At 37.1% G+C, this 24,045-nt stretch overlaps 4 protein-coding genes across 5 annotated transcripts; 1 reads left to right on the top strand and 3 right to left on the bottom strand.

Moving 5' to 3' along the window:
* Window positions 1-267: 267 nt before the first annotated feature.
* LOC140769531 (NADH dehydrogenase [ubiquinone] 1 beta subcomplex subunit 9) lies at window positions 268-4,132 on the bottom strand. Its single transcript, XM_073110255.1, has 5 exons — window positions 3,928-4,132; window positions 3,109-3,150; window positions 1,963-2,044; window positions 1,005-1,060; window positions 268-553 (listed from the first exon to the last, which is right to left on the bottom strand). The coding sequence occupies exons 1-5, from the start codon at window positions 4,057-4,059 to the stop codon at window positions 518-520; spliced, it is 348 nt and encodes a 115-aa protein (XP_072966356.1). The 5' UTR covers window positions 4,060-4,132; the 3' UTR covers window positions 268-517.
* Window positions 4,133-6,679: 2,547 nt separating this feature from the next.
* On the top strand, window positions 6,680-15,359 carry LOC140770769 (CDPK-related kinase 3). Of its 2 annotated transcripts, none has more exons than XM_073112034.1 (11): window positions 6,680-7,424; window positions 8,621-8,751; window positions 8,953-8,994; window positions 9,100-9,208; window positions 9,293-9,371; window positions 11,011-11,307; window positions 11,479-11,588; window positions 13,226-13,330; window positions 13,477-13,539; window positions 14,787-14,954; window positions 15,040-15,359. In XM_073112034.1, exons 1-11 carry the CDS (start codon window positions 6,891-6,893, stop codon window positions 15,175-15,177), a joined length of 1,776 nt encoding a protein of 591 aa, XP_072968135.1. In that variant the 5' UTR covers window positions 6,680-6,890; the 3' UTR covers window positions 15,178-15,359. The 2 variants fall into 2 exon arrangements, with proteins under 2 accessions (XP_072968135.1, XP_072968136.1); XM_073112035.1 differs by having other exon boundaries at window positions 7,301-7,432.
* Window positions 15,360-17,939: 2,580 nt separating this feature from the next.
* On the bottom strand, window positions 17,940-18,747 carry LOC140770469 (auxin-responsive protein SAUR32). Its single transcript, XM_073111678.1, has one exon. The coding sequence runs from the start codon at window positions 18,452-18,454 to the stop codon at window positions 18,092-18,094; it is 363 nt and encodes a 120-aa protein (XP_072967779.1). The 5' UTR covers window positions 18,455-18,747; the 3' UTR covers window positions 17,940-18,091.
* Window positions 18,748-21,428: 2,681 nt separating this feature from the next.
* Window positions 21,429-23,617, bottom strand: LOC140771022 (EIN3-binding F-box protein 1-like). The gene has a single exon (XM_073112374.1). It carries the CDS (start codon window positions 23,475-23,477, stop codon window positions 21,624-21,626), a length of 1,854 nt encoding a protein of 617 aa, XP_072968475.1. The 5' UTR covers window positions 23,478-23,617; the 3' UTR covers window positions 21,429-21,623.
* Between the last annotated feature and the right edge of the window lie 428 nt (window positions 23,618-24,045).

Raw genomic sequence — 24,045 nt, 5'->3', positions numbered from 1 at the left:
ACTTTTATGAGGACTCATTCTCGTATTATTTGTTTGTTCATTTTGAGGTACGCTTGTGTTTACATCAAGGAATTTTACTTGGAGTAGACAATAAAGAGCTTGATCTTTCCAATCACTCAAAAGAACCAGAGCCTTCAACTGTCAATCTTGGAATAAGTTTTTTTTCTTTTTTATCTAAATCTCTGAGGTTCAAGAACAATTCTATCTCTCTCGTTCTCTCTATATTTACACCAAAAGGGCAAGAATAGGTAATAATCAGACAAAATATAGACGGCAAAAGAAAAAACGAGTAAATTCTCAAAATGATCGAGTTGTGATAAAAGCAATGTAGGTTTATTGCACATGCGACTCAAGAGCACAGAAATATCTTTAATACAAGCTTCCACGACATAAACAAACAGAGACCTAGCACTTGTGAATTCTTTTATTAATCACAGTGGCTGAGATGAAACAGGAAAGAGCATCTTTGCACTGCAAAAGTGCCAAACTTTTCTTCGAAGATGATATTCTAAGTTTCTTAATCTTCTCTGCCATAATTGTAAATAATCTCAATCTGCACAAAACAAAACCCACACTAAGTGAGACGAAGAACAAAATAATAATGCAAACAGGGCAGCGAAAAGAGCCAGGATGCTATAGTCTACCGAGTAACAAATAGTGAAAAATAATTGAATCATCTTCCAAACTACATTCTTATTCAAGGTCAAGATAAGGACATACAAATTAAGTACAAAAGAGTAGAGAACTTGAAATTACTGTATAACAAGTTCACAACCAGCTTGGGGCTGTTTCTGAACCGTTTATACAAACTGCTATTTACTACTTGGTTTCTTTTTCGAGCATATTTGAACTTACTACTTGTTATTTAGTAATTGGTTTCTCCATAATATCCGTGAAAACAATAATTGTGAGTTAATTTTCATATGCTTTGTCAAGATAAACTATCTTATTCGTAGGCCGGCTTATACAAATGAACATTTCCACCAGTAAAGCAAACATCTTACCCCCTGAGGTGGAGGAGGATTTCGTGTAAATTTGGAGCCACCAGGAGCCCATGGAACTGCAATTCAGAAAATAAAACATATAAAATAATGGCACTACCTACTGAATAGATGATGGAGAAAAATAATACATCAGAATAAAGAGTGCAAATATTCCTTGAGAAATTGTACATCATTTTGGAATAATTAGGCAGGTAGTGTGCAACCATAGCCAAACTTCATGGATAAGGTAATAGAAGAAATATGCAACAGTCTAGCAAAAGTTAATCAAAATATTCCCGCATACTAGACTGTATCGAAAAAGAAAGATATCAAATAAAATTATAAAAGTCATGTACATTGATCCAAGTTATACTCTATCAAACTTTCCACTGAAATATGGAGGTTTTGTCTGCTAAACAATAATCAGCTTTCTATTACTTTCCCAAAAATATTCTGGGGAACATGTATTTGCTCTTAAACAAGTCTCTCAAGAATTATTCTTTACCTTGATGCAAAGCGTAAGGAAAAATTGAAAGATATGGATCCCTTCTGTCAACTCATAAGCATTGATGTCTGGATAATTAAACATGCTCACAATTATGATTTTCAGTCTTTCTAACTTGTAAGAGCATCTTAAGTTCCTCACCATCCTAAAACAATTATAGTCTTATAGACAACTAGCAACTCATGACGTGAAAAAGTTGGTAAGTACACCTCAACAAACAGCATTAATATCTAAAACATCCAAGTCTTACGAGTCCAAAGCATGCTTCAATATTACTGAACTGCATTACATGGAATATAAAGATATTAAAAAGTAAATTTTCTCCAAAAGAAAGAAGAAAATACCCAAATAATTGAGGTCACTACATTAAACACTCGATCCATTCAGCTCTCTTTGGAAATGACATTAATAAAATATGACAATAAGAAACAAAAAGGACTATACTATAACAAGATTGATGATATTTTGACTCACCAATATAAGGATCAGGGTGCTGAAAATTGTTATAAGTTGCTTCCCCCTCAGCAATGAGCCTATCAATAGTGTCTAAATCTTCCTGCAATTTCACCAAATTTCAACAATGTAAAATTATATCCATGAATACATCTCTTTCTTTTGAAGCTCTCCTTAATGGCCAATTGGCCATGAAATGGAACTGAATAACTACATTAGTCACATCATGTAAATTGAGCAATTGACAAAAGTGTACAAGACTAAATTAGGAAAAGGAATAAAAGTATAAAAGCCATAATGATGTGATTCAACCTTTATTATTTAGAAGCTGTTGAATCTTTAAAGGATAGTATCAGCAAGAAGCATACAGTTTGTAAAGAGCATATCACAAATAGTTATATGACAATTGCAGAACCTCACCAATGAATGGCAACGTATGAAAGAACAGCCTGCTCACTGTAACATAAAAAAAGATCAATATGCAAGGTGATCCATTTTTCTTAGCAGCTGGAATATCTCTTTCCTCTTAAACACTCATACTTTCTTAGACTTACAAAGTAACTCTTGAAAGGAAAAACCCTCTGGAAGAATTAGTAGACAGAGTCATATGAGTTTAACTAAACATGAACACCATGTAAGGAAGTCGAACAAATTTGAATGCTGGGGATGGGAGCAGTTGCCCTGATCAGTAGTTGGGCATATGAATTTGGGTCCTTGAATTGAGATTATAGAAAGGTTATTTGTAATCTTCTGTTGTAATATCTTTCTTGTTACTTGTACAACATTCTAGAATTGTCTTCTTCTATTTTTTAACCCTTTTTTGGGTCAGCTCATGGAAAGCAAGAGAGATAATGAGACACTCAGTGACTGATAAACACCTTCCTTTTTATTCCTTTTAACGTGTAATTATACATAAAATAGCAAAATAGTGCAACAATTGTAGTCCTCCACTTGTATATAACTCAAGGACAACTAATGAACTAAAGTTTTGTATGAAACAAGATAAATCTGTCCATCATGATTGGCAATCAAAAGAAGATAGCAATTTCACAAAAATGATCATAGGCAGCAATTGCTTAAAGAAAAGAAAGACCATGAAATATTGAACCATTAACAATGTGTGATTGTACGGAAAATGGTTAAAGTAAATGGACAAAATGATCATACCACATGTTTGTTCGCCTCAAACTTCTCTCTTAGATCCGATGCCTGAGAGAAGAACATTAAACAAAAGTAAATAGCAGCTGTAAAATAAATCTTATGATCTAATATCAACAGTTCTACATGTGAGATCGACCAGGAAGTTCAATGATGACATAAATATATCGCTTCCCCTGCTTCTTCTTGTTTCTTAAAAGGAAACAAGTTTTAGCCACAGGAAGCAACTGGTATTATCAGGCAATAATTTTCTGAACAGAAGTACACTGGAAAGCAACTAAATTGATTTCCTTCCTGATAGTTGATGACTTATCTGTGAACTAATGTAGAAAGGAAACATCTAATTTCATAAAATGCTTGAATAAAAGACAAGAATAAAGCCTGCTTTGACAGTAAACATTTCTACTCCCCAAGAGTGGGAATGCCAGATATTTCTAAAAAAAAAAGAGTTTCCATTTCAAAACTAAAGCTCTTAATTAAGTCAAGGACATTTGCTTATATCCATTAAGATCAGTTCTTGGATTTTGATTGTCAACAAGAATTCAACCAACTTATAGACCAATCTAGACAAACGATTAACGAGGTCGAAATCAAAGTTCATCTGTCCCTAGACCCAGGAAGAACATTGCCCCAAATCACCCTATACCTAAAAAACCAAATCTTTGATCCAATAGCACGGTTTCAGCTTTGGCATCCCATCAAACACCGCTACCGCACAACCCAAGAGAGTAACGCTACATCCGGGCAAACAAAGATCACAAGATCTAGCAGCAAAATGAAATAGAATAGAGAGAGAGGAGGAGGAGGAGGAGGAGTTTGGGAGTCTACATCTTGGTAGAAGAGGTGGCGGTGTACGGCCCAGTTGAGGGTGTCCTTGAGTGCTCGCCGGTAGAGGAGGCGCACCCGCTCCTTCTGCGCCGCCCTCCGCGCAAGATATCCGGCCGCGCCTGCGATGGTCATCTCCTAAGCCTTCGTCTCTCTCTCTCTCTCTCTCTCGCTTCCGTTGCTCTCCTCGATCTGGTGTCTAAGACGACACTATCCTCGAATCGGGACAAAATATAGCGGCCCAGTCCAAAGCCCAATTACTCCCAGAAGTCCCAGTCGGGCCGACTTTTTCCGCTTGCATTATAAGGTCGCAATTCAACAAATCGAGAAAGATCCAATTATTTTCATGAGTACGTGTCTCGTTACAAGCCGATACTCTGGGTTTTTATGTTGATCGATCTGTCTTTCAGCTAAAGAGCAAGACTTGTTTTAAGATTTCATCCTACATCCTATTTCTACTTGTGTATTAAACTGTAACTATTACTTTGAGCTTAATGAAACATCCATCTATAAACTTTCATCAGAAAAAAGCAATATTGAATTAGTCCAGAAGTGCCATCCGTGAGCCTCAAAAGTTCGCAGACCACCTAATGCAAATTGTATATCTGTAGTCCGATTTTGGACCATAGAATGCGGTTGCATTATAAGTTCGCAATCCAACGGATCGAGAAAGATCAAATTATTTTTATGAGCATTTGGATTGTTACAAGCTGATACTCTGAGATTTTATGTTGATCGGTCTGTCTTTTAGCTAAGAGCAAGATTTGTCTTAAAATTTCATATTATATTCTATTTCTATATAAATTGTATGAGCTTAATGAAATATCTATTTATGAACTTTCATATCCATCGGTGAGTCTCAAAAGTCCGCGAACCACCTAATACAAATTGTATATATATAGTCCTTTTTTTTTTTATGTCACTCTTACTCCAAAAATTTAATTAATTTTTTTAAATATACGAAGGATATCCTATTTGGATCTGAAAAAATAGAAGAAGATATTTTTAGCCTACAGTTTGTTAGGCAATTCGCAGCCTTGTTTGAGAAAAATATGAAGCAGTCTTCTAAATATTAGATCATCAGTATACAACTGCTGACTTTCTACTCTCTTCATCCTATTTACTTTTCTCTCTCGTTGACCCTAACAGGTTTAAGAAAAGTCTCTATCAATTTCCTTGTCATTAAAGAAAAAAAAAATCCAACCCCACTAAATGATCATCACCTTTACTCATAAAAATCCTATCAATTCTTTTCAGCCAACCCCACATAGTTGGGGAAAAAAGAAAAAGATCTGAATCATAAAGGCTCCATGCCTACTTATGAAAGAAGATCCAAATTTAAATCCCCAAAAGGAAGTGATCCCTTTGCCTAACTTATAGGTTAAGGATCTGGTCAACTCATCCACATCCTAGAGAAGTGTTCTGAAAAAGTCAATGGAGTTAGTTCATAGAGATTAGAGAATACTACCCCCCTAATAAATTATCAAGGACCAAAACGGTTAGCTAATTTAATTGTGGGCCTTTTTCTATTACATGTATACCCCCCTCAAGAGCTCTTTATTTGCATGTATTCCCCCTTCCAATTTCAAAATATTAATAAGTGAAAAATTATAAAAAGTGTTATTATTAATAGTGAGCAATGACTTTCACAATCAAGTCCACGTAATTGTGGACCGAAGACATTTCTTTTATATACAAATATTGTTTAGAAAAGTAAAATTAGGCTGCGGATTGACTTTCAAATACTAGTTGCTTATCGAGTTTATGGTCTTTGTTGGTCCGTTTTTAGTAGTTTTTGTGCCTCCTGATATTAATAGAGTTTTTATTAAGAGATTATATGTGCAAATATTAATTTAATGAGATATATATATATATATATTATATACGTATAAATAGAAGGTTCTAGAATGGTATGGTATACATGTAAAAATACCCAAATAATTATATGTATAATGTGACATCAATGCGTATGTAATCAAGCTCTAGATCCAGATTTCATACTTAATGTTGTTGGAATTCTTAAAGAAAAGAAGAAGAAGAAGTCAGAGAAAGCAGAAGATTGCAGACAGGGCAAGGCAACGGCATTTAATCGATCCACGAGAAACGAGTGGGATGCTTAATTGTTCTTTATATTTTGAGGGGGTTTGACTATGACCTTGATTCCAATTAGAAACATTTTAGTCAATGGTAGTTGTTAATAAATAGAATTCTTTTTGTTTAATTATTTAATCCATCTCCCATAAGTTTAAATAAATATAATTCGCATACTTGACTCACAATTAGTTCTTAACTCTTTTTTTTAAATAAAAATTTAATTACGTCGAGACATATAAACTATTGTCAAGTTTCAGAGGATCCTCCGGTTTGACTATGAGGGGGGGGGGGGTCTATCTGAAAATAAGTAATAGTTGAGGAGGCTAATTGCAAATAGTTTTTACGTAGTAGAAGGGTGTATTAAAAAATATATATAAATTTTCTTCTCTCTTCCAAAATCTAACTCTGAGACAAGCTGTGTTTCTGGAGCGAAATCTGCACCCCAAACGAGACGCGGTAAAGTCCAGCCGTTGAGGTCCTTAGAAAAACTTCTGTGAGAGCGAATGGAAGATCGACACGTTTGAGGAACGGGAGGTTAATGTTTATGTTTGCTGGTTGTCGAAGCTGATGGAATCGTGGATGGGATGTAATAAAGATCAGAAAGAAACAAAACCCTGCAAATCTGACAGTTATTTTCTTCTAGACCGCGCGATGTTGCAAATTCCCCCTTGAATTTTGTTATATTCGCAGTCGCCCCCTTCGAGCTTTAACCCGATTGCATAACGACTCCCCTCTTCCTCCTCTTCTTTTCTTTCCCTCTCGCTCTCTCTCTCTCTCTCTCTCTCTCTCTTCTCTAAATGTCTCGTCCCTGATCTCGCCGCGATCGCAATTGGGGAAATCACAAAGCCCTAACCCTAGCTAAGGAGGAAGAGATGGGGCAGTGCCAGGGCAAGAACATATCCGTCGCCGGCGACGGAGATGACCGCACGCCGCCACGTACGGCCAACGGCAGCGTCGGCGACGGTGGGGCCGCGACGCCGCAGATGAAAGGGGTCGGCGGAACCACGCCGGTCCACCCCTCGTCCACCACGTGGCCCAGCCCGTACCCGCAGGGCTCCGCTAGCCCGCTCCCGGCCGGGATAGCGCCGTCGCCGGCGAGGTCTACGCCGAGGAGGTTCTTCCGGGTGCCATTCCCGCCGCCTTCGCCGGCGAAGCACATCAAGGCGTCGCTCGCGAAGCGGCTCGGCGGGCCCAGGCCCAAGGAGGGCCCGATTCCCGAGGACGGGACGGGTGAGGTGGAGAGGCCTCTGGATAAGACATTTGGATTTGGGAAGAATTTTGGGGCCAAGTACGAGGTGGGAAAGGAGGTCGGAAGAGGGCATTTTGGGCACACGTGCACGGCCACGGTCAAGAAGGGGGAGTTCAAGGGGCAAACCGTGGCGGTCAAGATTATATCCAAAGCTAAGGTGCGGTGGTATGTCCAAGATGGGATTTTTATTTGTTCTTGTTCTCCAATTCATACTACTGTTTATGCGAAGGTATCCATAAATAATATCATTATAACTTTCAGACTGATGCCACAAACAGCAAAGAAGAAGCTTAGGCACAAAAACCAAACGATCTAAGCTGTAGGCTTGAGTGATCATGCATACATGATTAAATAAAGATGGCAGAATAACTTAACAGAGCAATGTTGGTGACTTGATATATTTTGTTTTTGTTATTATTAAGTAGATCAGATCACCTTTCTTAGTAGATAAGTTCTTTAAACCAATACGTACTGTTTTAAGAAAGTTATACTAATATATTGAATTAGGAACTCACGAATGGCTTGTTTATAATTGATTTTGTATTAGTCTGCTTTATCTGATTGAAGTTATTATATTGTTTTAATTTTAACTTAAGTTGACTAGAATCTTGGACTTTCTTATTGTAAATATATATTCTTTATTATTCAAAAGTACAATACTCCAGAGCTTTTCGTTGACATTCTATAAGCTATAAAATCCTTAATTTCCTGACACATCTTAGATTTTAATTTTGGGAGCTTTCCTGAGGAAGAACACAGCCTGGTTTCCAAATAACAGTTTGTTTTTGATGTTAAATATCAAATACTAAGAGATTTGATGCATGTCTGATATCTTCGTCACTTATCCAACATAGGATTCATGAGAATCTGGAACTTTTTTTAACCGGTAGGATTGGAATGTCCAAGTAAGTAATGCTACTTTGAATATGCTTCTTTGAGTGACAGAATTTGGATCTATACCTGATTATTTTGGTAGTATAAACTGAGACTCGACCATCTCCTTACGATGTACTGGGAGTTACCATTTTTAGTGTTACTACAATAGTTCTTTCTGTAATTGTGTTATGTATTGTTATGGACTATCCTACTCTTGTTAACTCCTGCGTACGCATTTTCTGCTAGATCCCATTCTATGGATGGTAATTATATTGGTTTGACTGGCCTACAACCTTCTTCAGTTGTTCTGATACCACAAAACTTTGGGCACGATATACTGAGACTTGGGAATGCATTTTTTTCCTCGGTTCAATGATAAGCATCATCTCACAAGGATATCATATTCTTGATTGCGCTTTAGAATTTTTATCAAGTTGTTTTTGTGAATTTGTCATTAACTTGTAAATACTAATACAGATGACAACTGCAATATCAATTGAAGATGTTCGTAGGGAGGTGAAAATCCTGAAAGCTTTGTCTGGACATAAAAATCTCATCAAGTTTTATGATGCATGTGAGGATGCCCTGAATGTCTACGTAGTCATGGAGTATGTCTTTTCTAATATCCTTTTGAATGTAACTTATATTACGAGTCATCAATTTCATGATTACATGCCCACTATTGGGTGTACTACTCCTTGATTCAAAGATGAAGTAGCCTGTGTATGATGGCATAAAATGGTCAATTTCTTCCTGTAAGCATCCTGGTACCACTCTTAAACTGTTTATATTTTACTTTTCTGGATCAGATTATGCGAAGGTGGAGAGTTATTGGACAGAATTTTAGCCAGGTACTGGTATTAGATTTTACTAGTTATAGCACATAGTAATATATATTTATTGCCGTTATTCAATATGAGCATCTCATGAAATCTTTCCATGATTTACTTTGAAAGAGGTGGGAGGTACAATGAGGAAGATGCAAAATCAATTGTGGTGCAAATATTGAGTGTAATTGCCTTTTGTCATCTTCAAGGTGTTGTTCATCGTGATCTAAAGCCAGAGGTCTACTCTATGGATCCTGCCTATATAGGTTTAATGTATAACCTGTATCTGTTGTTGACATTGCTGTCTTGTTCATTTTGACAGAATTTTCTCTTCACCACAAGGGATGAAAATGCTCCTATGAAGTTGATCGATTTTGGCCTTTCTGATTTTATTAAACCAGGTAATAGTTAAAAGGAATCTTCAGCACTGGACATACTTTTTGGCCACTGATGTTTACTGTGTTTATTTTGTTCAATTGGATGACATGTTGCAAAAAAAAATTGCTCTTATTATGCTTACGGTCTTTGATTACTGATTATTGCGCCAGCATATTGTTTGTTGTTTCATTGCGTAATGTTGTTATTGCTTTTATCTGCAAATGTCTTAGAATGCATGGTGCAATTTAGCTTCCTCTCTGGTGCTTATACAGGGGATATTCCTTATAGTGTAGCATTTTATTTTCTTTGAGCACCTTATAGCTTTACCCTAGAATATCTTGAGTTCAATCATCATAGATAATACTCTTGATTTTATTAGCACACCACAAAGACAAATTATCCTTCTAAACTCTTGTACTAATGCCTTTTGAGCTCCATTTTTTACTTGCATCCATGGAAATATCAATCTTGTCAAATTCCAGAACTTCCCAATAGATCTACCTGCATCATGGAAGCATTGAAGTCCCTACCACACTATGTTTAACTTTTTATCATATTTATTGGTTACTTAGATTTAGATAGTTTGGTGCTAAAGAGTAATTTAATTTGTCCTTAGTTTCTGCTATTTTTTATTATTTTGCCCTTTTTCCATATTTTTTTGTCTTTCTAAACTATTTTAATTGTTTAGTATTAAGAATTAAGAATTAAGAATTAAGAATTAAGAAGCAAACCTAAATGGAAACAGTCAAAATCTGCTGAAAGTACAAAATATTTCGTTATTTTGGGGGCTGAACTGAAATTTTGACCCTAGCATAAATCCTCTTCCTAGCCCTATTTAGAAACTACGGCTACCTTAAAAGTTAAAACCATATTTGCTAATAATAACTCCTTGAAACGCTGGGATAATTTTCTTGACTCCTATGACCTTTCTTAGGTCTGAAAGATTGACCCAGATAGTATTGTCTGCTTATGTGTTGTTTCACATTTTATTTCAGATATGTACCGGTTTTTGGTCCTTTAATGTGAAAGCTTGTCTCCATTTCATATTGAGTCCCTTTGTGTTTCATTGTATGACGATTCTTCTTCAGTCATTACCTAGCTATTGCTGTAAGTGTTGGTAGGCAAAGCTCTTAGATACAATTGGGAGTGTTCATCCTGGGTCCAGTCCTTAGAATATTAGATGACTAATTACAGAAAATAGACTCAAGGATCAGGTTGTAGATAATTGATCATAGATGAATTGGCCCTTACAAGGTTAATCTTATGGCACTATATAGGTCACTGAAGTATTCTCATGTCAGAATCTAACCCACAGGTTTCATTGTTTCACTACTCTAGGAATGAGTATGGAGGGGATGTATCAGGATAAAATTGTCCAAGATTCATATATCTGTTCTTCCATCTATGCTAAGCAATTGTTTTGTCCATGTATAGTGGTCAATATTTGGAACACAGCTTGTCAAGATTTTCTTTCCATTTTATGTTTGCAATGATGCATTAGTTACTTGTCAGAGTTTCACCAGATGTGCTCACTGAACTTTAAAGTACTCACTGCTAACTGTTTTAAAATATAGTAATAATGACTAATGAGTAATGTGTTCATCTTTCTCCATTTCCTTTACATGCTATTCTTCTAATTGCTTCTTGTGCTGCACCATACAGATGAAAGACTTAATGACATTGTTGGAAGTGCATACTATGTTGCCCCAGAAGTCTTACACAGATCATACAGTATGGAAGCAGATATATGGAGTATAGGTGTTATAACATATATCCTATTATGTGGTAGTAGGCCTTTCTGGGCACGGACAGAATCAGGAATTTTCCGTTCTGTTCTGAGAGCCGATCCAAACTTTGACGATTCACCATGGCCTTCTGTATCAGCAGAAGGTAAAGATTTTGTGAAGAGATTCTTGAACAAGGATTACAGAAAAAGAATGACTGCTGCTCAAGCTCTGAGTAAGTTTTCAGTTATAGTTAACTAAAATTTCGTCATGGAATCCTTCATTGTTCAATTGACCTGCAACTATTTATATATGTTGTATGTTGGAGCAGAAAGGTCTTTGTCATTATCTTATAATTTTCAAATTTAGAGTATTTAAGAAAACTACTTTTGCTTTGTGTTGGCAGCCCACCCATGGTTGAGAGATGTACACCGGCATATCCCATTGGATCTACTAATATATAAGTTAATCAAGCAATACCTTCGTGCCACACCTCTCAAACGAATGGCGTTGAGGGTATGTTTCGAATAATAAAAGTCCTTGCCCTCCTTTGTTTGTTGGCATTTGCTTTGGACATGCTAATTTTACTTCTTATAAAGATATCTTGAGTATGTGATTTTTCTATCATACTGTGTTAAATCCTGCCTTTTTGTTATCTTTTGCTTATGATACAATTCATACTTTAAGTCAAAAGTTTTGTGTTGGAGTTAGAGTTACTACAAATTTCTTGACACTGTGCTGTTGTCATATATATATATATATATATATATGTATGTATGTATATATTTGTTTTTGCATTAAAAAGTCTGCTGCTTTGCCCTATCAAGATTACGTACATGTTTGTAAGTTGGTGAGCTAAGATTTGCGGTGAACATTTTATCAGTGAGGTAAAATGTCATTAGGCTAATCAGCAAATGCCGCCAAGTTCTACAGCTTTTCTATTAGGAACCTTTTAACACCATCTGCATGCACAAAATTCTATTGTTTCTACTTGAAGTCATCCACCCCCACCCCAATCCCTCTATATATCAATTTGGATTGGAATCCATCGGAGAAACCAAACCAAGTAATCTGTTGTTGATTGTTTATACTCTGCCGACAATGATGTATTGTTGGTTCAAGCCAGTTTGAAGCGAGAATATGTGATATTGAGGATTGCTTGAGGATTTTGGTCTTGTGGTTCATTCCCACTCATCAATACGTTCCATCTAGGGTTTCCTTTTGCATTTAACATGTAAATATGACTTGGATACTTTTTAATAGTCGATTGATTCTTCCAACTTCCAAATCCTATGAAGACAAGTCAAATTAAAGGAAACTACTACCTCCCATTTTTGTCTAGATCCAAAAGGATTTTATTAATGAAATATATTTGCCTTATTAATTATTTTGGAAGAATGATGTATGGATTTGAATGTGGCCTAGCTTGTGTTTTCATGTCACAGTTCTCATTTTCTTATCTTTATAAGTCAAATTCACTTGTTTATCTTACATATTAATTACTAATAGATCGGGGAAATATTGGGCCTTTAGGTATGGCTAGTTGTTCTTTTTAATGGATAAATGGGAGGATGCGTGCTTATGCATAAACTACCACATGCTCCAACATTTCTCAATAAACTAAAATGAAGTGTACAGGAGTATACTATTTTACATGTGTATATATTTGTATACTCGCTGCATATCCTAATATATCACATGCTCATGTTTCAGGAACTTCCCTAGTGACATTTACTTATGTAGATAGAGGGTAATGCAATATGGGGACAAGATTTTTTTTCCCAAAGCTCAGTTGGCGAGAAACACATCTGATTTATTAGGACTTGTAGTTGGTTTCTCTAGGCAAGGCCTCATTTTATTTCAGATAAAATCATTAGTTTTAGACAGTTGCATCTTACTCTAATTCTAGGACTGTAGTTTATCAGATTGTTTGCAGCTTCCGTTTTCTTTTTCTCCGAGAGAAATAAAAATTTAACGGTATGCCAATAAACTGGTGGTGCTGGAATTTTAACCCAAGAATTTTTATGTAATATGAGCCCATTTAATTATCTGAGTACTATCGCATTGGCCATTCACAATCCCTCTTGTTTAGAATTTTAGATGGTACTTAATGATGATAATTTTTTCTGACTATTATCATTATTATATTACAGGCACTATCTAAAGCTTTGACAGAGGATGAGCTCTTGTATCTTAGGTTGCAATTTAAGCTGCTTGAGCCAAAAGATGGGCACATATTCTTTGAAAACTTCCGGATGGTTAGTTTTTTATTTTCTATTTCCTCCAAAAATAGGGAAGAAATGCAGTTTGTATTATTTCCTTTCCGCATCGTACTATAGAATCCATGCTTATCATCTCTCATACTACTGACTTTTGATTGGTAACTTCCAATGATTTTATGCAGGCCCTTTTACGAAATTTAACCGAAGCAATGAAGGAGTCTAGGGTTCTTGAAATTTTGACTGCAGTATGACACCTCAATTTATTGCAAGCAGTAGCTTTATATTTCCTTTCCGTGAAATTCAATTTTCAAGCATTACCTTTGTTTTACTCTCTGCCACATGGACTAGGATGCTATTTTTACCTTTACTTTTACTAATTGGCTTGTGATATTAAGATATTCTCAACTTTTGATCACTACTTGGTTTTCTAGACTTACCAATGCTGTGCATATCATCGTAGTTAAGCTCTCCAATTTTAAAAATAAACTTGATACAAATTACCCCCTCTTCTGAAGGAGCCATCTTGCCGCGTGTGTGGCATTTGACAGTTAATATCCTGGATTGCATATCGCAGATGGTAAATTTTGCTAGAAAAAACAATCTGACAAGAATAATTGCTTCATTCCTCCAAGCTCTGCAGTCTTCAATCCTCTGATTATGCCACCTTTTCTTATAAGGTTTTGCATTTAATGAATTAAATTATGGTTCATTTCATGGGGAAAAAAATATAGGTGGCTCGAGTACAAAGAATAGTCTGAGTGCATAATATGGTGTCTGAAATGATGTTTCTACATCCTTTTCTCTTTGACAATCATGAAGAAGCATGCCATTTATTGTATTATCTTAACATAAAAGGAGAGTTGGGATTGATAGGCTTGTCCTGAGATGATGTTTCTGCATCCTTTTCTCTGTTTTGAATTGTTTAACTACCTTCAGCAGCTTATGAAGGCCCCAAGGTATCCAGTGTGTGAGACATTATGTATTTGGTGACTTAACATGATCCTTCGACTATTAACTTTTAATTGACTCTTAGATCCTAATAATGAAGGTGCTACAGAAATTTGACTGCAATTCTATAACCTCAAAAGAAGTAACTAGATTTTGTCTGTTATGTCGGAAACCATGAATTCTATTTAGTATTTACTCTGCCTGATCCTCGAAGACGACATTCAGATAAATTTGCACCGTTGCTTACTGTTTTTAAAGGGAGTATAATGAATTAATGATTCAGTTTCTCTATGTCATTGTAATCAGTAAGAGCGAAAGCTCTTGTATTTCTATCACTTTCCTAGAATTTTGTATTCTCTTCACAATTCTCATTTATCAAGACTTGTTCATCCATGTTCCTCTTTTACTATGCTTATGTGACTTTATGATATGCCAAAAAATCTTATGTCATCTTGCATCTCTTTTACTTCTTGATTGCATCCAGCGAAGATAATTTAGTGAAATCACAGCAACTTATACCATCTACTTTGTGGTTAAATCACAGTTGGAGCCGCTCACATATAGACGGATGGACTTTGAAGAGTTCTGTGCTGCAGCAATCAGCCCTTATCAGCTCGAGGCTTTGGAAAGATGGGAACAGATTGCAAGTACAGCTTTTGAGTACTTTGAGCAGGAGGGCAATCGAGTAATATCAGTTGAGGAACTGGCACAGGTATTATAAGACATTCTTAATTTGGAAACAGTACATGCGCAATGGATTTGTTTTCCTATAGAACCTGATAGACTGCTTTTTATAGGAATTAAACCTCGCATCTACAGCTTACTCCCTTGTGTATGACTGGATCAGAAAATCAGATGGCAAACTAAATTTTCTTGGCTATACCAAATTTTTACATGGCGTCACAATGCGTAGTTCAAACACGAGACATCGCTAAGTTGTATTGCTATTGATGTAATTGTTTCTAATGCTTAGTGTTTGCAATGATCTTCACCACCCTCCTCCTTTTTTTTTTTCTTCTAATGATAATTCTTCCTTGTTGTTGATGTCCTCATAACCGTAGAGAATACATGTAAAGGTAAACTTGTAATGAAGTGAAGATGACTATTTTCGGCGCAATATAGTGTTCTGTGGTCTTATCCCTTCTTACTCTTTTCTCAGAGATAACAACTAAGCTGCAATATAACATTTTGCTCATAATGTTTGATGTGTGTTAATTGTTATTTTACTGCAAAAGGAAACTTTTGAGAGTTGGCCAACTTTCATAAATTGTTCTGCAGATTCTAAGCACTTGATCTGTGTATTGTATTCTGGATTTTCAAAAGCTAATTATGTTTACGAAGAACTGGGATGGTTCGTCTTCTACAATTTTTTGGTTTGACTTTTATTATATATGAAGAAGATTTCTTGTAGAGAGTTCTTTCTTGTTGTCGCTGCCGTCTTCCTTTCCCGTCTACTCCTAACCCTCATGGCTAGTAATCTTGGGAAGCTATTGGGATAAAATTAGTTGTCCTTCTTGGAGATTTAAAAGATCTTTATTTTTTTAGAGAATGTTTCAAAATGACGTGTGTAGTTCTATTTGGTAATGAATATATCAACTTTTGATGATGGTGTGTACCTATAAAATAATTACTATAGATTTTGTGATAAAGAGAACTTCAACGAATATTCTCAAGACGGTAGTTTGTTCCAAGGTCATTTTATAAGGAAGCTAATTTACTCGGTCTACAGTCTACTATGAACCGTTCAAGTTTGTCAACTTTCCACTATATAATAATAATAATAATAATATTATTATTATTATTTTGGCCATAGTTTAATTTATTCATATATATTTCAAATTTAATTACTTAACTTTTTTTATAGTCCATACCAAGTTATAATTATCAGTCAGCTAAGGATAACGGAGATATAAAAGATTTAATTACCTCCATAAAAATATAGTCTAATTTAAGACTATCAAAAATACTTGTCACTCATAAAACTCACGAGGACAAGTCAAACTCTAAATAAGCCAGAGCCGAACTAGAAGACAACTCGCTTGAGTTCAACATATATATATATATATATATATATATATATATATATATTTGATGAGGGAAGCCTGTAATATTAAACTCTAAATTTATATTAATTTTGAGCCGAGTTAAATTAAGTTCAACTCACTCAAACTCTGCTCAATTACACACCTCATCTAATCTGAGGATGTCTGAGACAGTTTGGGTAACTTGTTCATGGATGAAAATATTTGTTGCAGTGAACCACGATCGATTTAACATTCGCACGGTTAGCTTTGGACAAAAAAAATCTAGTGGTTATAACACTGTGTGGTCCAAGAGAAAATCTGCCAGCAGAGTTTATAACACAATAAGCTCCATGTAGATCCAAGTTCGACGTACTTGTCACGTATTTGTGACACTGAGAGAGAACTTCTAGTTCTAAAGGAACCTGGTAGAGATGGGGACAAGTAAATAATATCTACACAGAAAGTTAGTCTTAAAATTCAAGATCATTAAAAAAGAAAATAAAAAAGAAGAGGTTGAAACAAGGATACCTGATCCTTTCTGGAAAGAGATAACCAAGTTTCTTTGCTTCATATATTTTGTGGGGAAATCTTTATCTCTGGTTACAATTGTTTACGTATCATCCTTGTTCTCCTATTTTCTTCTTCATGTAGTCAAATATTTGGGGGGAAAATATAACAACAACAAAAAAGAGTCTGTTTGCAAATACTACAATCACTTCTTTAGCCCTAATCTTTCGGATTAGATGTCTAATAAGCTAACTATTATTGCATCACATGAATAAAGCCAAGCACTCCACTAGAGCTTCAACTTTTAAAAAAAAAATACTCACATTGATATATATATATATATTGCATGAAATTTATTACAATACCACTACAGACACAAGAATTGAATTAGATAAAGACTTTGTATAGATTCTTAGATTGTATATCTTTACTTGAGCTCTAAAACTAGTGGCAATCAGCCTAAAGATTGAGGCCCTTTCTTTCAGATCATATAATTATAGTGGGTAATCATAATGTCTCCATATATTATTTATCATGTTACTTAAAGGTAATTATGTTAGCCGATTACTTTAGCCTAATGGTCAGTCCCACCAGTCTATAATAGAGGTCATGCATTTGAATTTTTTTCTTGTGGATGTTAAAATATCAATTGGGTAGATTTTTCATCATACGTGTTGTATGCATTTGTCTCTATAAATAGCTGGTCATTTTATTCAATCTATATTTCAGAAAGACTAGTTCTTTATTCTGGTCTATAATCAATCATGTTGATCCAGGAAAAATTAAATCTGGCATTATAGAAGCTACAGGTTGTTTGGTTGAATAATTAACAAAGTTTAGAAGCGACCACCATGATGTAAATCGTAGCTATTTTATATTTAGATTTGTTGGACAAATCACAAGTTTAATTTGATGTTGTTATATACTCGTATTATTGCTATACTTTAAATAATGACACCATGCACACTTGCATTTGTAATATATCTCTAGTTGTTCAAGTTTAATACAAAGTCAATGTCTAGAAAGAAACTTGCTTTAAAATTAGTATACAAACTTGTATGCTAAGTTTGTAACCAACCCCCGATGCTTATGCTAATCTAAGCCATTAATCATCAAACGTAGAAAGAAGAGAACATAAATAATTAACGAGAGAAGAACATCGAATATTTCCAATCCAAATTACCATTTCATTTATATCACCTTTAATGATCATAGCAAATCCATACCTCTATTTAAACTGAAAAAAAAAAGGAGAGAAAAATGGAAATTACAAAAAGACCCCTTCTTCCTCTTCTCGTCTTGGCTTCTTCGATCGTCGTCAAGCCCTGAAGCATCCGGCGAGGTGGAAGTGGTGATGGTGGTGGTGGTGGTTATGGTGGTGATGGTGGTGGCCTCCGTAGCCACCTGCGGTGGTGTTCTCGCGTTCGATGATCCCCTGTATATACCGGAAGTGCTCCACGTGGCAGGGGATGGTGATCGCCCCCTTGTGGTCGAACCCGTACTCCTCCTCGGCCTCCTTGAGCAAGTCGAGAAACAAGGGATGGTTCAAATACATCACAGGAACGACGAACCGCTTCTGCTCCTCCCCCTCGGTGCCCACCCTTATGGCCATGCAACCCTTGGGCGGAACCCTCACTTCCTCCTTCCTCCCCATATGCAGCAACTGCAAGCTAACCCCCATGCAAGTTCGATTTAATTAAAACCCCGAAACCCACCACGGATGATTAACTCGTGCCGGGAAGATCGAGAAGAGAGGGAGGCCCGGAGAGGTCAGATGGAGAAGGGCCAGGGGTCGGAGCCGGAGATGGCGAGGTGGAAGAGGGTCAGTGAGGCGTCGCAGAGAGAGGTGGGGACGTTTGACATGGTGGTGGTGGTGGTGCTCGAGGATGAATAAGTTCCAGAACAAGCATATAAACAGAGCTATTCCGATCGAGATGGCAGTGGAAGGAAGAGGTTGGAATAAGTGGGGGGGTATTAATAAGAGAAAGAGATATTTATCCGTACTCGGTGTTTAAATCCTAATCGTAGTCCCGAGTCCAGATCATCCACAGACACGAAATGCAGGAATGGAGTGCACTCCAAACAAGTAGCAAGCCTGCAAAGCATATGGATGTATTAAATTCCCGCAGTTGGTGCTGTAGGTGAGCAGGCTTAGAATGCCGTCATTGTTTACTTCAGCATTACGACGTGTAGCACAAAGTGTACCACATTGTGCTACGGCTGCAGATTGCATATCTAGTTGACTAGTTAGTCGTGTTTCCAGTCTTGGTGTCATTATCGCGTGCAAATACACTCCCAATTTATCGTCAGATGCACCAGATTAACACGTCGATGCTTTATATCTCATACGAATCTATAATTTCACCCCCTAGAACGTATTTTTTTTTTAAATCATTTAAGAGCATGAATTTTAGATATTAGCTGAAAAAATTATCAACCCTTCCTCTCCCTTGATATAAAAATATTTAACGAACTGACATAATTATTTAATCTAAATTTTAAATTGTTGTGCCGCTAAGTCATTGCTACTTTTTCAAGCCAACACCTTTAATTATTATGAGGTGAAAACTAACTCATGGAAGAATTGGAAAAGGGAGTTGGGATTTCTTTTTCGTCGACTACTTACATTACAGTGGAACGTGAGGCATTTAATCATATAACGATTCGTGAGTAGGTGTCAATCGAGTGAAGGGGGACATAAAAGAGTCGATCAAAGGCATGCCCTAGGTTTCGTCTGTAAAATCCTCGATATTAGGCACATTTTATCTTTGCTAACGGATAAAAGAATGGAATAAAAAAGAGGGGGGAGTTTATAAAACTTTGGGATATCCTATCCAATTTTTGAAATCTAGTGACGATTTCAAAAATCAAAAGCCTAAAAAAGTGACCGAAGCTTAGCAGCAGCGCAAGGGGGGAATGAGTGACAACTAGAACACCTAACTCTTTCATCCTAAGCATTAGGAAGGAGTTTAAAAGAAATTTAGTGGGTACGTGGTTGTGGTCAAACATGCAGCAGCCCTACTGCTACTAAGAGCGTACATTAATTAATTATTCCCAACATGAAAGTGATATGATTCTTTCCAATGAGATGTAGACCGTTGAACGGCGAACTCTCGAGTACTCACTCAGGCCACAAATTTTGCTAGTGAGAGAGAGTGAGAGAGAAAGAGATAGCAGCATATGCGACCCTTGATGTGGGCTCATTAATTAGTTGGCTTTCCTTCTGCCAAAGCAAAAGTAGATAGATGGCTTTTCTTTCCTTTGCTTTGCTGTCCATTCCTTTGTTGTTGTTTAAAGTCTATGTCATGCGTCTCAAGCAATCATTCTCATTCATCAATGTCTATCTCATTGGGCCGGGCCGGCATAGCCTGATATAATTTCTTTTTTGGGTCAGGCCCTCATACGATTATTTTAAGATCAAGATCGTCTCGATAAAATTTAGGATTTAGGGACTAGAGTTTTAGGGCATGCTATGCCGCAAGTGTTGATCAAATACATTGGTTGTACATTCATCAATGATGTTTGGATCACAATGAACGGTGATAAGTGAGAATAGAGATATATCCGTTACGAAATTTTATGACAATTTAAAAGGCTTTTTCTCACTAGATTATAGAAATTCAACTAACGGAGAAAATTGCTACTAATTGTGCTACATATATTAGTTTATTGATACTAACGTTTTATAAATTTAGTTTGAGACTTAAATTTATAGAAACTCATGGATTTTATAAAATCCATGAAGGTAAGTTACCCCCATGAGAATAGAGATATATATTTTATGGCAATTTAAAAGGCTTTTTTCTCACCAGATTATAGAAGTTCAAGTAATGGAGAAAATTGCTACCAATTGTGCGGCATATATTAGTCTGTTGATACTAAGGTTTTATAAACTTAATTTGAGACTTAACAAACTAAGACTTGAGGCCCCTATATCTATTGTTATAATTATTAATTAGATAAACAAGCTCATGGTTGAGCTGGCTCTGCTTACGAAGAAAGCTGCAAGTTTGATAGTTTCAAAGAATATTGTAGCTTTCCTAATTAATGCATAAATCATTTGATCTAAGTTATAGGTCATTCACACTATATATGCTCGTCCAGCTAGGATATCTAATATGTACAAAGTAATATGGATACTAAAGTCGAATATAAAATATTAATTTCTTAGTTTCAAACCTATGCAACTCTTTTTCATGTTACTTATTGCCAGCCATGTGTGTCAGTGTGTGTGTGTGTATAACACTATAAACTTCGATTAAAGTTTGTGGGAAAAGATTGAATAATTCCTAAGCAACTTATCCTTATTGGGAGGAGAGAGAGAGAGAGAGAGAGAGAGAGAGAGTTCTTCTTTTACCTTGGATAAGAATTTAAAATCCTGATTGCACAAGTGTGAACAAAATTTCAAAGAAATCACAACATTGATAAGATCATGGGTGATGATTTCTTAGGATGTTATTTTTGAAGTAACGAATAGATTCAAGAAGTTTGCAACACTTCTTTTATGCATTTTTGTTGTTGTTGTTGTTGTTGTTGCTTAGAGATGTTATCAAGTTAATCTTACCATCGCACTTATAAGAATGTCACATATATATGAGCATAATATAATATCATCTCCAAAGAAAATAATCTTATAAAATCGGCGACAATTAATTCTCCAGAGATCAACTTGCAAGTCTCAAAGTATGGCACCTATTAAATTAAAATTCGGTCAAGTTCCACCAACTTCATAGTTCACAGCAATCCATTTCCCCCAACAATTAAAGACCAAATAAAGTTCTTAAAAGAAGAGAGAGAAAAGAAGAAAAACAAAAAGAAAACGACCAGATGGAAGCTAAGTTTTAATTGGATCAATTCATGTCATACCCTTGAGTCTTGAACCAGTCGATTCCAAACGGAGTCAACCCAGGGCATTCCCCCACGTTGACCTTCTCCAAGCTCGGGGTCAACGACATCTCGATAGACAGCAAGCTCCTATCCGTGATCTTCCCACACCCAGCCATGGATAACTCCTGCAACTCCTCCATATCCGAGTCGGCTATCCTCCTAACCCCTTCATCAGTTATCTCGCACCCACTCACATTAAGGACGACCAGATTCGGACACCTGGACCCAATCACACCGAACCCACGGTCGGTGACACGTATGCACCTGGTCAAGTTAAGCTTCCTCAGCCTCGTCGTGCACTCCCTCGTCACGGCCCACACACTTCGGTTACCAACTTTGGTGCACCCTGTCAGGTCTACACTCGTGATCTTATTCACCCCTCGTAGGTAATCCATGAGGTAAGTTACCCCATGATCCGTGACCGATTCCATCTCCACGAGGCTCAGATCTTTCACCCCTTTGCACGTCCTTCCTAGCCAGCACAAGAATCCATCTCCAATCCCTCGGCACTTCTCCAACCTCACATTTTGTAGCAGTGGGCATTCTTGGGGGCTAATACTGTTGAATGGTTGGTCTTTGTCTGACCCGAAGAAGCTGCACCTGACTAGCACCAGGGTTCGGATACTCCTGCTGCAGTTTGATAGGGCTTGCATTAGTCCTTTGTAGGCGATGTCAGTTGGTATCTCCAGGTAAAGCCTTTCGAGCATTTGGGTCGAATTTGTTAGATGGATCAGACCCGCTTCGGTTATCCCATTGCAGTTCCTGATCACCACATTCTTCAGCCCTGCGAAGCATGTCGTGTTGAAGCTCGCATCGGCTAATCCGTAGCAGGAGATCAGTGTGACGTCGGTTAGATTCTTCGCTGCTCCGATCCAGAAGTAGCCAAACATTGTGATGCCGAAGATGGACTCCAGGTGTAGGATCCTAATCGCTTTCGCGTAGTAAGCGATGGATTTGAGCACGGCGTCCCCGACCTTCATGGACGCGAGCTTTAGCGCAGCCAAATATGGTAGATTCGCGACCAGGGAAATAATGCCTGCGTCTTGGATTAGCGGGCAGCCGATCAATGCGACGGATTTGAGGCTCTTGGAGTGGTTGCCAAAGGCTTGTAGTGATTCATTTGTGATGTTTGGAATTGCATCTAGGGTGATTGATGAGAGTTTAACGCACTTGGCCGCCACCAGAATCAAACTCTCGTCGGTGACCATCGGGGAGTTGGCTAATTCCAGCTTCTCCAATGCATTGCAGTTGAGTGCTACAGTGGAGATGCCCTTGTTTCCGATGCATGGGCAGTTCCAAAGCTTGAGAACTCTTATACCATTACAAATCCTGGCTATTGCACTGATGCCTTTGTCTGTAACCCTACGGTTGCTAGGGTTAGAAGGGGAAGGGAAGCTCCCCTTGAGACATAACTCGGCTAACACCTCATTACTCTGGAGCCCAACCAGTATAGAAGCAAGCCTGAGATCAGTGACTTCTTCTCCACTGAGCTGCCTTGAGATCTCAAGCCTTGGAAGAGAAGTAGTAGTAGTAGTAGTACTACGATCAAGTTTGGTACTGAAGTCAGACTTTAGCATGAAGATTTGCAGAAGGAACCATCTCCTGGAGACTGCAGAGCAGGAACAGCGATCTCTAGGCTCAGGGAGGAAGCTAAAGATGTGAGAGATGCACTCATCTGGGAGAGAGTTGATGAAGTCTTGGTCTTGGGCCTCTTGGCTAATGGCTGCAGTGTCCTCTCCCACAGTAGTATTACTCTGGCTTACCAGTACTCTAGGCTTCTTTCCTTTGCTTTCACACGTTTCCGTGGTACTTCTCATGCCTTCTTCCTTAGTTTCTCCGGTTGTAGCTGCCAAGAGTAAACAAAGGAAATAGTATAGAAAGAGGAAAGTTTCAAGAGAGATGGGAGGAAGGAGACTACGGTTGCAAGTTACGATGGCATAGGAATGGCGAGAGAGGAAAGCAAGAGGTCAGTTCTAACTTTGTTCGAGTGGTTACTGTCGTGCTATATATATATATATATATATATATATGTACCTCAAATTCTCACTCAAAACAAGTTGTTAGATATGGCTATATATGGCAATAGTAATACAAGGGGACGTCAGAATTAGAATATTTACCAGAGAGTATAGTATATATCATAAGGAGCAAGTGACCCATTTGCCATAAGATATCTATCTAATGGGAGAGAAAGCGACAGGCTATTTTGGCATGTATCTAGATTTAATTATCTTATAGCTTCAAATTAATTTCGAGTTTCTCTTCGGAAAAAATAAATAAAGTTTGAGCTTGGACTTTATTGTTGTCTGCTTCTCAGAAGATAAACTAAAGAGGGGGGGGGTATTATGACGTCAAATTTGATGGGTAGGTTCATGCATGTTGCTA

This window comes from Typha angustifolia, chromosome 11, assembly GCF_048772165.1.
Source record: "Typha angustifolia cultivar Huaian chromosome 11, ASM4877216v1, whole genome shotgun sequence".
NCBI classification, from domain to species: Eukaryota; Viridiplantae; Streptophyta; class Magnoliopsida; order Poales; family Typhaceae; genus Typha; species Typha angustifolia.
This window is presented reverse-complemented; position numbering and strand designations above follow the sequence as displayed.

What these genes read in the sequence shown, in the direction of transcription:
- LOC140770769 (XM_073112034.1), top strand. Translation starts at nt 6,891, where the DNA reads ATGGGGCAGTGCCAGGGCAAGAACATATCCGTCGCCGGCGACGGAGAT. An exon ending in TTCTGATTTTATTAAACCAG is followed by an intron (nt 9,372 to 11,010) that starts GTAATAGTTAAA and finishes TGCACCATACAG; the next exon opens with ATGAAAGACTTAATGACATT. An exon ending in TTCTTGAAATTTTGACTGCA is followed by an intron (nt 13,540 to 14,786) that starts GTATGACACCTC and finishes GTTAAATCACAG; the next exon opens with TTGGAGCCGCTCACATATAG.
- LOC140770469 (XM_073111678.1), bottom strand. Translation starts at nt 18,454, where the DNA reads ATGGGGGTTAGCTTGCAGTTGCTGCATATGGGGAGGAAGGAGGAAGTG.
- LOC140769531 (XM_073110255.1), bottom strand. Translation starts at nt 4,059, where the DNA reads ATGACCATCGCAGGCGCGGCCGGATATCTTGCGCGGAGGGCGGCGCAG. An exon ending in GCCACCTCTTCTACCAAGAT is followed by an intron (nt 3,151 to 3,927) that starts GTAGACTCCCAA and finishes TTCTTCTCTCAG; the next exon opens with GCATCGGATCTAAGAGAGAA. An exon ending in GCACCCTGATCCTTATATTG is followed by an intron (nt 1,061 to 1,962) that starts GTGAGTCAAAAT and finishes TCTGAATTGCAG; the next exon opens with TTCCATGGGCTCCTGGTGGC.
- LOC140771022 (XM_073112374.1), bottom strand. Translation starts at nt 23,477, where the DNA reads ATGAGAAGTACCACGGAAACGTGTGAAAGCAAAGGAAAGAAGCCTAGA.